This window comes from Durio zibethinus, chromosome 18 (assembly GCF_047325235.1).
Source record: "Durio zibethinus cultivar Kanyao isolate XHJ-2024 chromosome 18, ASM4732523v1, whole genome shotgun sequence".
Taxonomy (NCBI): domain Eukaryota; kingdom Viridiplantae; phylum Streptophyta; class Magnoliopsida; order Malvales; family Malvaceae; genus Durio; species Durio zibethinus.
The window spans coordinates 12100159-12114289 of NC_143179.1; the positions used below are offsets into that span (position 1 = coordinate 12100159).

The following is a 14131-nucleotide window of genomic DNA, read 5'->3' on the forward strand; positions in this document are numbered from 1 at the left end:
TTCTTAATAATCGTAAATGGATAATTATATAAGAAATTTTTAGGCGAGAAGATATTTCTAATATAGCTCAAATGATTGAAGAATTAGATATATTTTCAGTAAAAAAATTAAAATAAAAAATGATTAAACCTTTTTTCTGACAACGGAGCCTTTTCAAGAAAATAAATGAGATTTTTGAATACTTTTGTAATGAGAAAATATTTTTAAAAATGCTACCAAATTGATAGAGAAATCTCAAGAATTGTTTCCAATATTAAATTTAAGACCAATAGATTCAAAACCTTAGGATAATTTAAAATAAAATGATACTATCTTTCGGATAAGTATGTGGGGGTGTTATAACCTTCCTCATATGTAATTGAACTTTAGAATCCTATTCTGATTAGTAAACTAGAACCTATTCTTTTAAGGACCCTTAGTCAAGCTTAAGAGTTTCTTAAAATAATAGATTTATTAGGTAGCCAATCACATCTATTTAGAAAAGATTAATAGCTACTCCTTAAATTGTGTCTAGTTATAGATTTACAGATATATATGTTATGGCAAAAAGTAGTCATTGACAAGCAATAATTACACATGAAAGGAATAAGAGACTCTCCAATTAAGTGGGGACTGAGAATGCTAATTATTCAGGGGTACTTTTTCAGCTGATCAAATTTGCGTAAGTTGTTTATATATAGTTAGAGCTTTAGCCTTCATTTCTCTTCATCGTTCTCTTTGTAGTATTTTTTCATAAGAGAAAACCCCAAGGATAGGAGCTTGAAGTTGAAGAAATTTAAGCAGTCTTTGCTTTGATGATCCATGGAGAACAAGGGGGACAAAACTACTGAATTATCTGATGGTCATGAGGCTGAAGCCATCAACTACAGAGGAATTAAAGCCATGCCTTTCATCATTGGTAAGATTTCCAAATGAAATTAAAATTTTACATGTTTGATTCGATCTTCTCTAATATATATTGTGATCAAATATGCAGGAAATGAGACCTTCGAGAAGATTGGCACCATGGGGACTATATCAAACTTGCTGGTGTATCTAACGAGTGTGTTCAACATGAAGAGCATCACGGCTGCAACGCTTATCAATGTCTTCCAGGGCACCTCAAACATGGCTCCTTTGCTTGGTGCTTTCCTCTCTGACACTTACTTTGGACGTTACAAAACCCTGGCCTTTGCTTCCACTGCCTCTTTCTTGGTACTTCCATTGCCTCTTTCTTTAATCATAGTACATCGAATTATTGTCCTTTTCTGCTAGATCATTTTCAAAGTAAGAAAACATTTTTTTTTGTGTGTTGTTCTTTCAAGGGAATGGCTGTTTTAACACTAACAGCGGCAATCTCCAAATTCCACCCTCCGAAATGTTCAACGTCAGATATCAGCACATGTGTTGGACCAACAACCTGGGAATTAGCCTTCCTATTAAGTGGTTTCGGCTTCTTAGTCATTGGAGCTGGAGGCATCAGGCCTTGTAACTTGGCCTTCGGAGCAGACCAGTTTAATCCTGCTACCGAATCCGGTCAGAAAGGTATCAACAGTTTTTTCAATTGGTACTACTTCACCTTCACATTTGCTGTCATGGTATCTGCAACTCTTATTGTCTACATTCAAACAAGTGTGAGTTGGGCAATTGGGCTAGGAATTCCTGCAGGCTTAATGTTCTTTTCGTGTATGCTATTCTTCTTGGGATCAAGCCTTTATGTCAAAGTGAAACCTGAGGGTAGCCCTTTAACTAGTGTGGCACAAGTTCTAGTTGCTGCCACAAAGAAGCGAAAGTTGAAGCTGCCTGATGAACCCAGCCTCTCCCTTTTTAACTATATGCCATACAATTCAATCAACTCCAAGCTTCCCCACACCGATCAATTCAGGTGATAACTTAATTTGTTTGGACATGAATATGTTTTAGAAAACGAGTGTTTTTAGGCCCAAGATATATGATTTATTAATTCAAACCTGAAAGCCTACTAATGGTAACATTTAACTCTATGATGGTGACAACAGATTGCTTGACAAGTCAGCCATAATGATTCCTGGGGACCAAATAAATTCCGATGGGGCAGCAGTCAACCAATGGAAACTTTGCAGCATCCAACAAGTGGAAGAAGTAAAATGTTTGGTGAGAGTGATGCCAATATGGGCATCATCCATTATTTTTCTTACTGCTATTATCCAACAAGACACCTATGCAGTTTTCCAAGCACTTCAATCTGACAGAAGGCTCGGCAATGGCGGCTTCACGGTACCTGCTGCATCTTACGCAATCTTTGCAATGCTAAGCCTCACATTGTCGATTCCTATATATGACCGTCTGATGGTTCCTTCTCTTCGGAAACTCACTGGCAAACAAGGTGGGATAACATTGCTACAAAGAATGGGAATTGGGAATCTTTTATCACTTATCACAATGCTTGTCTCTGGTTTAGTTGAGGAGCATAGGAGGAATCTGGCTCTTACTAGGCCAACACTTGGAATTGCGCCAAAAGGGGGTGCAATATCATCTATGTCTGCATTGTGGCTAGTCCCTCAGCTGCTTCTCACAGGAATTTGTCAGTGTTTCGGTTGCATTGGTCATATTGAATTTTACTACAAGCAATTCCCTGAGAACATGAGAAGCATTGCTGGTTCTTTCTTCTTCTTAGGCCTTGCCGGGTCTAGTTACCTAAATGGCTTTCTTGTGTCCTTTATGCACCATATCACTGCAAGAACCAAAGCTGGGGACTGGTTACCTGAAGATCTTAACAAAGGGAAATTGGATTACTACTATTTCTTGATTGCTTCTTTAGGGTTCATCAACTTTATTTACTTCTTAGTCTGTGCAAAGTGGTACAGATACAAAGCTGATGATGGAAAAAAGCAGACCGAAAAAATTATTGTCTGAAAAGACAAGATTTTACTGCCTTTATGTTGATCATCAATAAGAAATAAGCAAAAGAAGGTGCAGTTATATAATATTAAATACCGTCCTGTCTGCAGTGTAATATCTGATCTCTTGTATTCTGAATTAATTATATCAAGAAGTCTAAGAATAAATTTCTCTTACGAAATTTGTATCTGATAATTTTATTGCATTTTCTATTTATTTATCGATGCAATTTGCATATTATAATATTAGACTAATGAATATTTGAATATTGAATTTCGTTTTTCCCCTCCGCTTGACTCTCCTGAGGATGCACTTTTGTTATTTCTCGATGACCCTAGCGAGCGACTACGCGAGACTACATCCATATCTCGCCAACTAGCTATAGAATATATTGCGTTGGATCCAAATGAATTTATTTTAGTACAATAGATTCTATAGGCTTTTCCCATGCCCTTCCGGAAGAAGCATTCTGAATCAATTATATCAATAAGTCTAAGAATAAATTTTAACTTCTGTGACAGAGCAGAATCTGGCATTTACATCAATTTCTTCCTTCCTGAAACTCAAATTTCTGGGGATTTAGATTTCCCAAGTCTTAATTCTGATAAGCAGTAGCAGTAAACTTTAATATGGAATCTATGGATCAGTAATTCCAACATCAAATCCACCTAGAATGGTTAGAATTACAAGTTATAAAAACTATTATTCCCCGTGTGCTTTTAGATGTTAAATTGTAAATATTATCCAGTGCTGGTGAAGATTGAACTCTTATTAATTTCATCTATTTTTCTTTTGAAATTGTTAATTTCCCAAATTTTATTATATTATAATTATAAATTATGTTAATAGAAATCATCTTACAGAATTCTTATACAAATGATAGAGAATGGGTACATAATTGAATGCTAAACTTGAAGATTGGAGGGTGACAATGAGCAAGACATTTGAACTTAGTTAACCCTTTAGTAGTGTCTCAAACCTGACAATTTTTTGCTTGACTTATGGGGTCTTCATTGGTAAATTCTTTCGTGTTGAGAAGAATTGCCCTTTTTTATTTTTTAATTTAATTTTTTATTTAAATTGTGAAATAATTTTATTATTATTTAATATAAATTATTATTTATCACAAAAATATTTTAATAATTATTTTTTTATTTTATAAATATTAAATATTTAAAATCTTTATTATATACAAATTTTAATATAATATCTTTAATGATAATTTTTCTCATCATTATTCAATTCACTGTCACCACTATATTTATATGCAAACATATAATTTCACTACTAATTTTAATTTTACCATTACAATAATCAATCGTATTTTCATCATTATTTTTAATTTTATCAAAATCAATTTCATCGTTCATCTAAATTGATCATAAGAAAATAGAATCAACAAAATACATTTCTTTCCTTTAAACTTAGAATAGATAATTTCTCTTTAATATTTAGTTTCATTTTTAATGCCTTTTCTTGTAATATAACAAAGAAAAATCCTCTTATCTCTTTTTTTTTCTTCCTCTTTCCTTTTTATAGAAGAGAAAGCATAGGACATCTCTAAATCATTCTACCTAAAACCCTTATAAAATTATTTTTATTTAAAAATTTCATAAACTTAGCTAAAAAATTTTCATTTAAGTTTAACACTACTCACACATTTATAATAAGAAGTCGGAAGTGAAGTCGAATTCATCATTGTACTATACTATGGATTATTATTGAATTTTGTTATTATACTTTAATTTCATTAAATTTTGTCACTATACTTTCAATGTGTTGACTATGGGTAATTCTATTGATACCCTATTTAAAGTTATATATACCGTACTTTTAAATACACTCTAATTTTAAAAATTATTTTTTTATTTATACTAAATACACTTCACCCTTTACTTTCTATTTTTCATTTCTAACATTTTTCTCTTCTTCTTTCTTCACTTTCTGAAATCAAACTTCTCAAAAATGAATATTCAAGAACTTTTGAAGTTTCTCAAAAATAGATATTTGAAAATCTTTAAGAGGACATTTCATTCATGAAATCTTAGATTTCAGGAGAAATTGTGATCCTCGAGAAAATGCGATACTCTAAATTTTTTTCTATTTTCAAGACATCTCATATTTAAATTCACTCGTTTGGTTAGAAAAATCCATATATATTAATTTCTGAATAATTACCATAATCTCCTTAACATATATGATGGCAACTTTTTATTAGTTTTTATTAATAATAAATACCTAAATGACAAATGATGCCTTTAACAGGAAAAGAAGATAAATATTTTATTTGATTGTTATTTTTATTTATAAAATATCATTAATAAAAAAATATTGTGAATTATTTAAGACGTTTTTTTTTTAGAAATGCCTTAAATAATCTATTTTTTTAAAAGGGATTATTTAAGGCATTTTTAATCCAAAAACGCCTTAAATAAATACCATTTAAAAAATATAAGAGGATTATTTAAGGCTTTTTTATCCAAAAAACCTTAAATAATCTCTAATTTTTTTAAAGGAGATTATTTAAGGCAATTTTGATCCAAAAATGCTTTAATTAATCTTTAATATTTTTTAAAGGGGATTATTTGTGCGGGCACTTGCCTCGACCACCGTCGGCACAAACGAGCCCTTGGTTGGTGCAGATTGTTGCCTCGGATAGCTTTTTGGTAGGTGACGGTGTCACGAGCTCTGGTCTTAAACTAAACTCTATGTAGCCTTAGACTGGGAATGGACTCTGTATGCCTTAATCAACCTATGAAACAAGCGTGCAAGCACAAAACTAACATCGAAAGTTAGAATACGCAAGTTTAAGAATACAGGGGAATGCTGGAATGCTTTGTATATTACTAAATGGTGAATGCTTACAAATGAAGGTGGAGTGGCCCTCTATTTATAGTTAAGGCCTCAGCTCTGGTATGGTAGTTCTTAATATCAAAGGATTACATTTTTAAATTCAAAAATACAGATTACATCATGATCCTAAGGATTGACCAGTTCCCCCTCAGTTCTAGGCATGTGCTGCAGATCCTAAAGGCTTCTAGATGGTTTTGGGTCGACCCCTCTCTTAGGCCCACTTAGGTGCAGTGCGGGCATATTGTAAGTATGGTCTTGTGCTGCGGGTAGGCTTGACTATCGAGTGCGCAGTCATAATGCTTCTACCATGATTATTGCGTGAACCCCTGCTTCTATTTTTGATGCTCGAACCTTGGCCGCTAGGGCAATTTTTAGCTCATTGTGCACCCATGACCTTCCCACCCAAGGCATTTATCCGCCTCTCGATCATCATCGGCACCAAATGATGCTCGATGTATGTGTTACGGGCTTTGATCTTAAGCTAAACTCCGTGCAACCTTGGATGGGGAATTGACTTTGTCTGCCTAAGTCGGCTTACAAAACTCATGTGCTTAACATAATTCTAGCTTGTCAAAGATTGTGCTGCAGTACTGGGCTTTTCAAAAGCCCACAAAAAGTTAAAAATCGTCTGTGTTCAAGCATGCCCACACCTGGGTTTAACCATGTACTCATCCTTGATCATCAATGCCCATACTTGGGTCTGACTGTGTGCCTGTGTATCTTTCATCAGCACCTGCACTTAGGTTGGCTCAATTTTACTAAACCTAAACATCATGCCTAAGCCTTCGAAGTCCTGATCACTACTTGTACCACTATTTTAGTCTAGTTCCCTATGACCTGCGCCTCAAGTAGGCCTCAAGGCCTAGTCCTCATGGCTATCAGACCCTGTCATATTAGAACCCTTGGGCCTGGACTAGCTTACAGACCGTGACACATGCACATGCCTCGATCACTATCAGGACATATTAGCCTTTGGTCTCGATACATATTTTGACCATCATCAACAGATGCTGGCTTTTTGTGCAAGTAGTCATTGGAACACCATCGACACATGATGATTTGTGCACTACGCATGGGTATTATGGGCCCGAGCCATGCACCATACGAACCACAATCGAGCAGTAGATGGTTTTAGGCACATCTTCATATTTTTGTCATGCCAATGCCATTTTTACAACTTATAAATTCATATAAGCGCTTACCAACACCCATACCTAAGCTTGGCTCAATTATGCCGAACATGAATACTGTGCCTGAGCCTCTAATAGGCCTTAAGGCCTAGTCCCCCTAGCAGTCGGATCCTGTGCTGCTAGAACCCCTAGACCTAGACTAGCTTGTGGACCATGACACATGTACATGTTTTGACCACTGTTGGGACATGTTGGCTCTTAGTCTCAACATATGCTTCGACCATCATCGGTACATACTAACCTTTTGTACGGGTAATTTCCTCAAATAACATCGATACATGCTGGGTCGCACACTACGCAAGGGTATCCTAAGCCTAGCCGTGCCCCATGCATACCATGACTAAGTAATAGGTGGGTTCAAGCACATATTCATATTTATGCCATGCCAATGCCATTTTTATGGCTTGTAAATTCATATGAATGCTCACTAGCACCTGCACCTGAGCCTAAACCATCATCAACACATGTTGGCCCTTTGTGCGAGCAATTTCCTCGAACAACATTGGCACATGCTGGGTCGCACATCATTCTCGGGTATCCTGGGCCTTGGACGCGCACCATGTGCACCACAACCAAGCAGGAGGTAGGTTCAGGCACATCTTTATATTTCTGCCATTCCAATGCCATTTTTATGGCTTGTAAGTTCATATGAGCGCTTACCAACGCTCACACCTGAGCCTAGTTCAACCATGCCTAAGCCTCTTAAGTTTTGATCACTACCCATACTATTATTATGGGCTAATTCCCCATTACTTAGCCTTCAATAAGCCTCAAAGCCCAGTCTCTCTAACTGTCAGACCCTATCCCGCTAGAACCTTTAGGCCTAAACCGACTTGCTTACTAACTGTGACACAAGCATATACCTAGACCATCATTGGCACATGCTGGCCCTTAGTCTTAGCACATGTTTTTATCACCATTGGCACAAGCTAGCCCTTTATGTGGGCAATTCCTTCAAACACTATCAACACATGTTGGGTTACGCACTACACACGAGTATCCTAAGCCCAAACTATGCACCATATGCACCACTACCAGGTAGTTAGTGAGTTCAGGCACATCTTTATATTTTTGTAATCCAATACCATTTTTATGACTTGTAAATTCATATGAACGCTCCCCAATGCTCGTACTTGAGTTTGGTTTAATTCTGCTAAACATGAACACTGTGTCTGTCTGTTGAGTCCTGATCACTGCTTATACCATTGTTACGGGCTAGTTTATGCAACTTAGGCCTCAAGTAGGCCTCAAGGCTTGGACCCCTAGCTATTGGACCTTATCCCGCTAGAACCTCTGGGCTTGGACCAACTTGCTTGCTGACCGTGACACATGCACATGCTTCGACCACCATCGGGATATGTTAGCTTTTGGTCTCGACACATGCTTCGACCATCGTTGGCACATACTGACCTTTTGTGTAGGTAGTTTCCTCGAACACCATTGGCACATGCTAGGCCATGCACTACACACAGGTATCTTGAGCTCGGGCCATGCACTATATGCATTACGATCAGGTAGTATATGAGTTGAGGCACATCTTCATATTTCTACTATGCCAATGTCATTTTTATGACTTATAAATTCATATAATGATCATTTAAGCCTTCATGTGAAGTTTCATGGCAAGATGACTCATTTTTTATTTTTCATGATTTTTAAAATTTTTTAAGAGTTTTGACCCTAAATTTGGTATACATGATCTTTGTATTTTTGTTGGGTTGCACAAAAAAATTCAGCTAAAAAATTAAAGTGTAAAAAATTTTGTGGCCATTTAAAAAAAGTGTCCCCAATTGAAACACTTAAATGGCTACTAATTGCAAACTTATACAAGCTCTTATGTTTTTTAAGGGGGTGTGAGTCGTCAAGGTTTCTTAAGGGATAAGAGGCCAATATAAGCACCCATCACACATCATGTGCACACACCCCCCGGCCTCTCACCCTCAATTGTCGAAACCCTCAATGCTACCAATCAAGTTTTCTAGGGATGGTGCCCCAAGTAAAAAAATATGACACCAACACATGCCTGAGCCCAACATGTGCACCGTGGCTTGAAATCTAACTTTGACCAAGGCCTCAACCATTAACAACACATGCTGGCATATGGTGTGGGCACATGCCTCAACCATTATCGGTACAAGCTAATCTTTGGTATGGGCATTTGCCTCGACTACCATAAACACAAGTTGACTTTTAGTATAGGCACTCGTCTCAACCACCATCGACACATGTATGCCTCAATCAGCATTAGCACAATCGAAAATTGGTGTGAGTATATACCTCGATCAGCATCGACAAAAGATGATCTTTGGTGCGAAAAGTTACTTTGAACATTATCGACACATGCTGGGCCTTGGTGTGGGCACATGTCTCGACCACTATCAGCACCTGTGGACCCTCAATGCAGGATATGCTTGTTTGAAAAAAATGTCTCCATTTCATATACTTTAGTGTCTACTACTAGCATATCTGTAAAATCTCCCATACTCTTTAGGGGGTGGTTGTCCGACCATCTTTTTCCCTCGTGGGGTGTGTAGGTGTATGTGATGGGCCTATCATTGCATAAATCCATGGTAATGTCCCTGGAGCAAAATCTAAGCCTTGCATGCTTTCTAATTGTTTTGTCCGATGATTGGTTGCTATGATAACCCATAAGCACCCATGGCCTCGATCAACTGACGTGCATATAGAAAAGTGGTTCGACAGTGTTGAGCTCAAGCCTGTGCCTACGACTAATGTTGCCCTAAACCCTAGACCAAGTCTTTAAATCGGGTAACGACTTCCTAGGGTGGTGTAAGCAAAAACTACGATTGTGGGCTTAGCCTAGCCAAGGCTCTTAGGTATTTAGCGGTCTCATGGTCCTTTCTCATCAACCACAAAAATGCCTTGGCCTGGACAAGCCTATGCATGCAGTCGATGTTGCTTAAGACCTTAGGAACAAGTTCTTGAATCAGGTAATATCCCTCTAGGGTGGTGACAGAGGAGTTTGCCTGTTCAGTCTCGATCATACCAAACATTGGTGGTGTGTGTCGTTGTTGCTTGTTGAATGGCAGGGGTAACCTCATGGCCCTTGTTTGTGTTTTTCTTGTGTTAAACAGTTATGGCATGGCCTCGTAGGTCATTTTCTCCATTCGCTTATTAAGTAATCGATCGGGTAAGTTGTGGACTAGTATGCGTGAATGCTGCCACTTGTACACAATGGGCATATGAGTGATGTTATAGTTGTACATGTTAACAGGTTCCATGCTCAATGCATTGAACTGTCGATTCATCATCCTCTTCAATCTTTCCCTATATGGTCATCATACCTTGAGGGCACAATCGAGATCTTGTGCTGCATACCTAAATTGATGAAAATCAGATGTCTTGCCATCCCTCATCCGTCTTATGTCTTTAGAGGCTACGGGTCAGACTTCAATTATGCCCCGTGTATTAAGTGTGCCACCCAACCTTCATGTCTGCAATGGTGCACAAGTGTTCGATCGTGTTTTCATATGCAAAATGTTTTATAGGCGTAGGCTTTCGACCCTTATTTGTTTGATGCTATGCATTTCACGTGCTCAACATGCATGATACTTGTGCTTTTTGTTGGCTCTCTCCATCGTTCAGTCGGTGCATTAAGACCCATACGATGCCAACGTCCCAAAGAAATGCTACCTAGTTGATCCTGCCAATAGTCATATGCTTATCTCAAAGATTAAGTCATGCATGTGTAAGTATGAACTAGTTTATACTGTGAAACAGTGAATAGCTTATAAAATCAATTATAGTTTGTTTGATGGTATCTACTACTTGAATAACCGTAGTAATTCTAGAGCTAATACGTGCAACAAACCCTAACTTCTAAAAAAGATCCATTTATTAGATAAAAAATTGACATAGGCTTTGCTTATTACTTTGACGATTCATGATAACTCGATAGATCACACGTCCTTTGTGCCAATGACACATCATTCAAATTTTTACCCTATCAACTTTCAATAGTTATGATAGTAGCCTGCTATAGTGATGATGAATGACGAAAAATTAGGGTTTGATTCCGAAGAAAAAGCTTGAGGAATGGTTAACACATCCACTGAAGGTAACAGGCACGCAAATTACCCAATCCTGACACGAGAAGGTAATGACAATAAATAACAATACCGGATTCTATGAGTTTGGAATGAGTACAATCTAAATCTCTTAACGATGATCCATTTGAAGGCAAGTCTGGTGCCAACAGTCATGGTAATTCTAGCTTCAATAGCATATATTTAAGTTATTGCAATTAAAATATTCGTAGTTAAAGCTAGGGTTAGATTATCCTATCTATCTCACGGTGAGCACCAATCTACTCTTTCCCGTAGTCAATGATTTGCTTTTAGCCTTAATTGGTTGGATCGTTCCTCTAACATTGTTACTTTGAAGAAATTAAAGTGCTCAAAGTAGGCCTACGCTTGTATTCATTCATATGGGATAACATCATAGGATTTCGATCCTATTATGTTGGCCTTCGAGATCGAAATAATGATTAATAGGAACAGTTAAGGGCATTCGTATTTCATAGTCAGAGATGAAATTCTTGAATTTATGAAAGACAAACAACTAGAAAAGCATTTGCCAATGATGTTTTCATTAATCAAGAACGAAAGTTGGGGGATCAAATATGATCAGATGCATTCCTAGTCTTAACCATAAATGATGCCGACCAGGGATGGGTTCACCCTCAATGTGACACTTGTCTCGAACTCTATCAGCACACGCTAGCCCCTAGTGTAGGTTGTTGCCTTAAACGCCATCGATAACATCTGGCCCTTGGTTGGTGAGGGCAATCGCATCCAACACCATCGACAAATGTTGGCCCATTATTGCCTCAGACACCATCGCCAGATGCTAGCCCTTCGTTGCCTCAGACACCATCACTAGATGTTGGCACTTACAACATCCCGTCACGTATTTAAGTCATTTACAAAGGATTATATCCATCGCTTGATGAAAATTGAGCTCCAAGGAGGCCCGCATGACTTATCCACCACGAGGGTCGTACCTACAACACGTGCCCTTACGGGCCATATGGTCAGCAATCGAACGATAGGTGTATGCATCACTTCTAGCTCAGATTCTGACTTAGAGGTGTTCAATCAAAATCCAACGCATGGTAGCTTCACGCCACTAGCTTTTCAACCAAGCTCGATGATCAATTATGCCAATCAACGGTTATTCTCATACCAGGTTGAATTACTATTTATAACGCTACTATCAATAAGGAAAAATAACTTACCTCACGACAATAAAAAATGTCTTAAATAATCTTTAATATTTTTTTAATGAAGATTATTAAGGCGTTTTTGGTTTAAAATGCCTTAAATAATATTCTTCAAAAATTAAATAGTATTATTTAAGGCCTTTTTGATCAAAAATACCTTAAATAATCTCTAATATTTTTTAAAAGAATTATTTAAGAGGTTTTTTTTGTCAAAAATATCTTAAATAATCTATTTCATTACTTATAAGATTTAAGAGATAAATTATAAAAAAAACTGAAATAGCTTAGTCAATTAGAGCATATGGGTATTAATTATAAAGTCGTAGGTTTGATCTCTTTTCTAGTGTTTTAATATTTTTTAAGGGCATTATTCAAAAATACCTTAAATAATCTCTTTTTATTTCTTGTAAGATTTAAGAGATAAAATATAAAAAGGTTGAAATAGCTTAGTTGATTAAAGCATATGACTATTAATCATAAAATTGTAGGTTCGATCCCATCTACTAGTGCTTATTTTTTAAAATTACTTATAAGAATTTTTTTAGATTATTTAAAGTGTTTTTTATTAGAAAATGTCTTAAATAATGTTGATCAATTTTTTTTGAAAAGATTATTTAAGGCAAAAATGCCTTAAATAATTTTCAAAAAAATTGAACGAGATTATTGAAAGCATTTTTCATGTCAAATGCCATTAATTACGATATAAAAAAAATTTAGCAATAAAAACCTATGATTGACTTACAATCACTTTCAAACATGCTTTTCAAAATGATAATAGTTATTTCATAATTTTTTTATTCAAGTCAAATTTAGAAAATAATGCAATTTCCCATTTAAAATCCTAGAATACCACAAGGAGATATGACTTTCTGATTCTAAGACTTTAGATACTATTGAAAATCTATCACTTTCTCCCAAAATCGAATTACCTTGAACTAAATGTTGAAATCAGATACCCACTAGTAAGATTCAATGGGAAAATGCATGAATTCTCTCAAACCAAACGCTCTCAAAAAGATTTTTAGATATTCATTTCAAGAAGTATCAAAACTTATTGGATATTTTATTTTTGAAAAGACTCAAAGATTCTCAAATATCTATTTCAAAAAAGCCTTGAGTATTCTCAAAAATATATATCCAAAAAGATTTAAGACTTATCAGATCTCAATTTTCAAAAAGCTCAATTTCATAATTAATCATTGAAAAGTGTGTGAATCGAATTGCAATCAATGTTCTCAACATGCATGGCATAAACTTATTCTTTTTCTTAAGCCTCTAGAAGACCTAGAACACCATTTCTTGGCTTTCTGATTTTGCATGGACAAAATGAAGTTTTTGGTTTCTGAACTCAAGATAAAAACATCTTTATGCTTATGCATGCTTGAGAATTAACATATCTTTTCCATTCGCACATATGATCAAGAATGGACACATCGGTGACTCATGTGTGTGCATAGATGCTACTCTATAAAATATTAACCTTAACAATGTTATCAATAAATTGATAAATTCAATAACAAAAACTTCTAATCTTTCGACCACCATTATCTTTCAACCACTAAGATATTGGTGACTTAAAGTTTAGAGATCCTTATTGTCAAAATTAAGTCATACATTGAAAAAATCATTAGTGATGTTTAGAGATCTTAGCACATCAAATTTATTTATTTTAATATTATTTATTTTAAAATTAAATATTTTTATTTTATTTAAATTAAAGTTAAACGTTTTCAAGAGTTTATAATTAAATATATATTTAAACAAAATTTTATGTATTTTTGAAAATGAATTTTTGAAAATACAAGATGACTCCAAAATCCATTTTTGAAAACGTAACATAATTCTCGTAAATTAATTTCTTAAAATTATATTGTATTCTCAAAAATTTATTGATGAGAATTATATTGTTTTCTTGTAAATGGATTACCGAGAATAATATATAGCTCTCGAAAATTCATTTCCAAGACTTATAAAGATGGTTTTGAGG

The 14131-nt window shown here is 35.6% G+C and overlaps 1 protein-coding gene and 1 pseudogene across 1 annotated transcript; both read left to right on the plus strand.

Moving 5' to 3' along the window:
* The first annotated feature begins 707 nt into the window (after positions 1–707).
* On the plus strand, positions 708–3034 carry LOC111300549 (protein NRT1/ PTR FAMILY 2.10-like). Its single transcript, XM_022896178.2, has 4 exons — positions 708–898; positions 977–1194; positions 1305–1864; positions 1998–3034. Exons 1-4 carry the CDS (start codon positions 802–804, stop codon positions 2872–2874), a joined length of 1752 nt encoding a protein of 583 aa, XP_022751913.2. The 5' UTR covers positions 708–801; the 3' UTR covers positions 2875–3034.
* A 7519-nt stretch (positions 3035–10553) lies between these two features.
* On the plus strand, positions 10554–11682 carry LOC149513736 (18S ribosomal RNA; annotated as a pseudogene).
* The last annotated feature ends 2449 nt before the right edge of the window (positions 11683–14131 follow it).

Coding starts and splice junctions, on each gene's coding strand:
- LOC111300549 (XM_022896178.2), top strand. CDS start 802: ATGGAGAACAAGGGGGACAAAACTACTGAATTATCTGATGGTCATGAG. Junction 899..976: donor AGCCATGCCTTTCATCATTG/GTAAGATTTCCA, acceptor TCAAATATGCAG/GAAATGAGACCTTCGAGAAG. Junction 1,865..1,997: donor CCCCACACCGATCAATTCAG/GTGATAACTTAA, acceptor TGGTGACAACAG/ATTGCTTGACAAGTCAGCCA.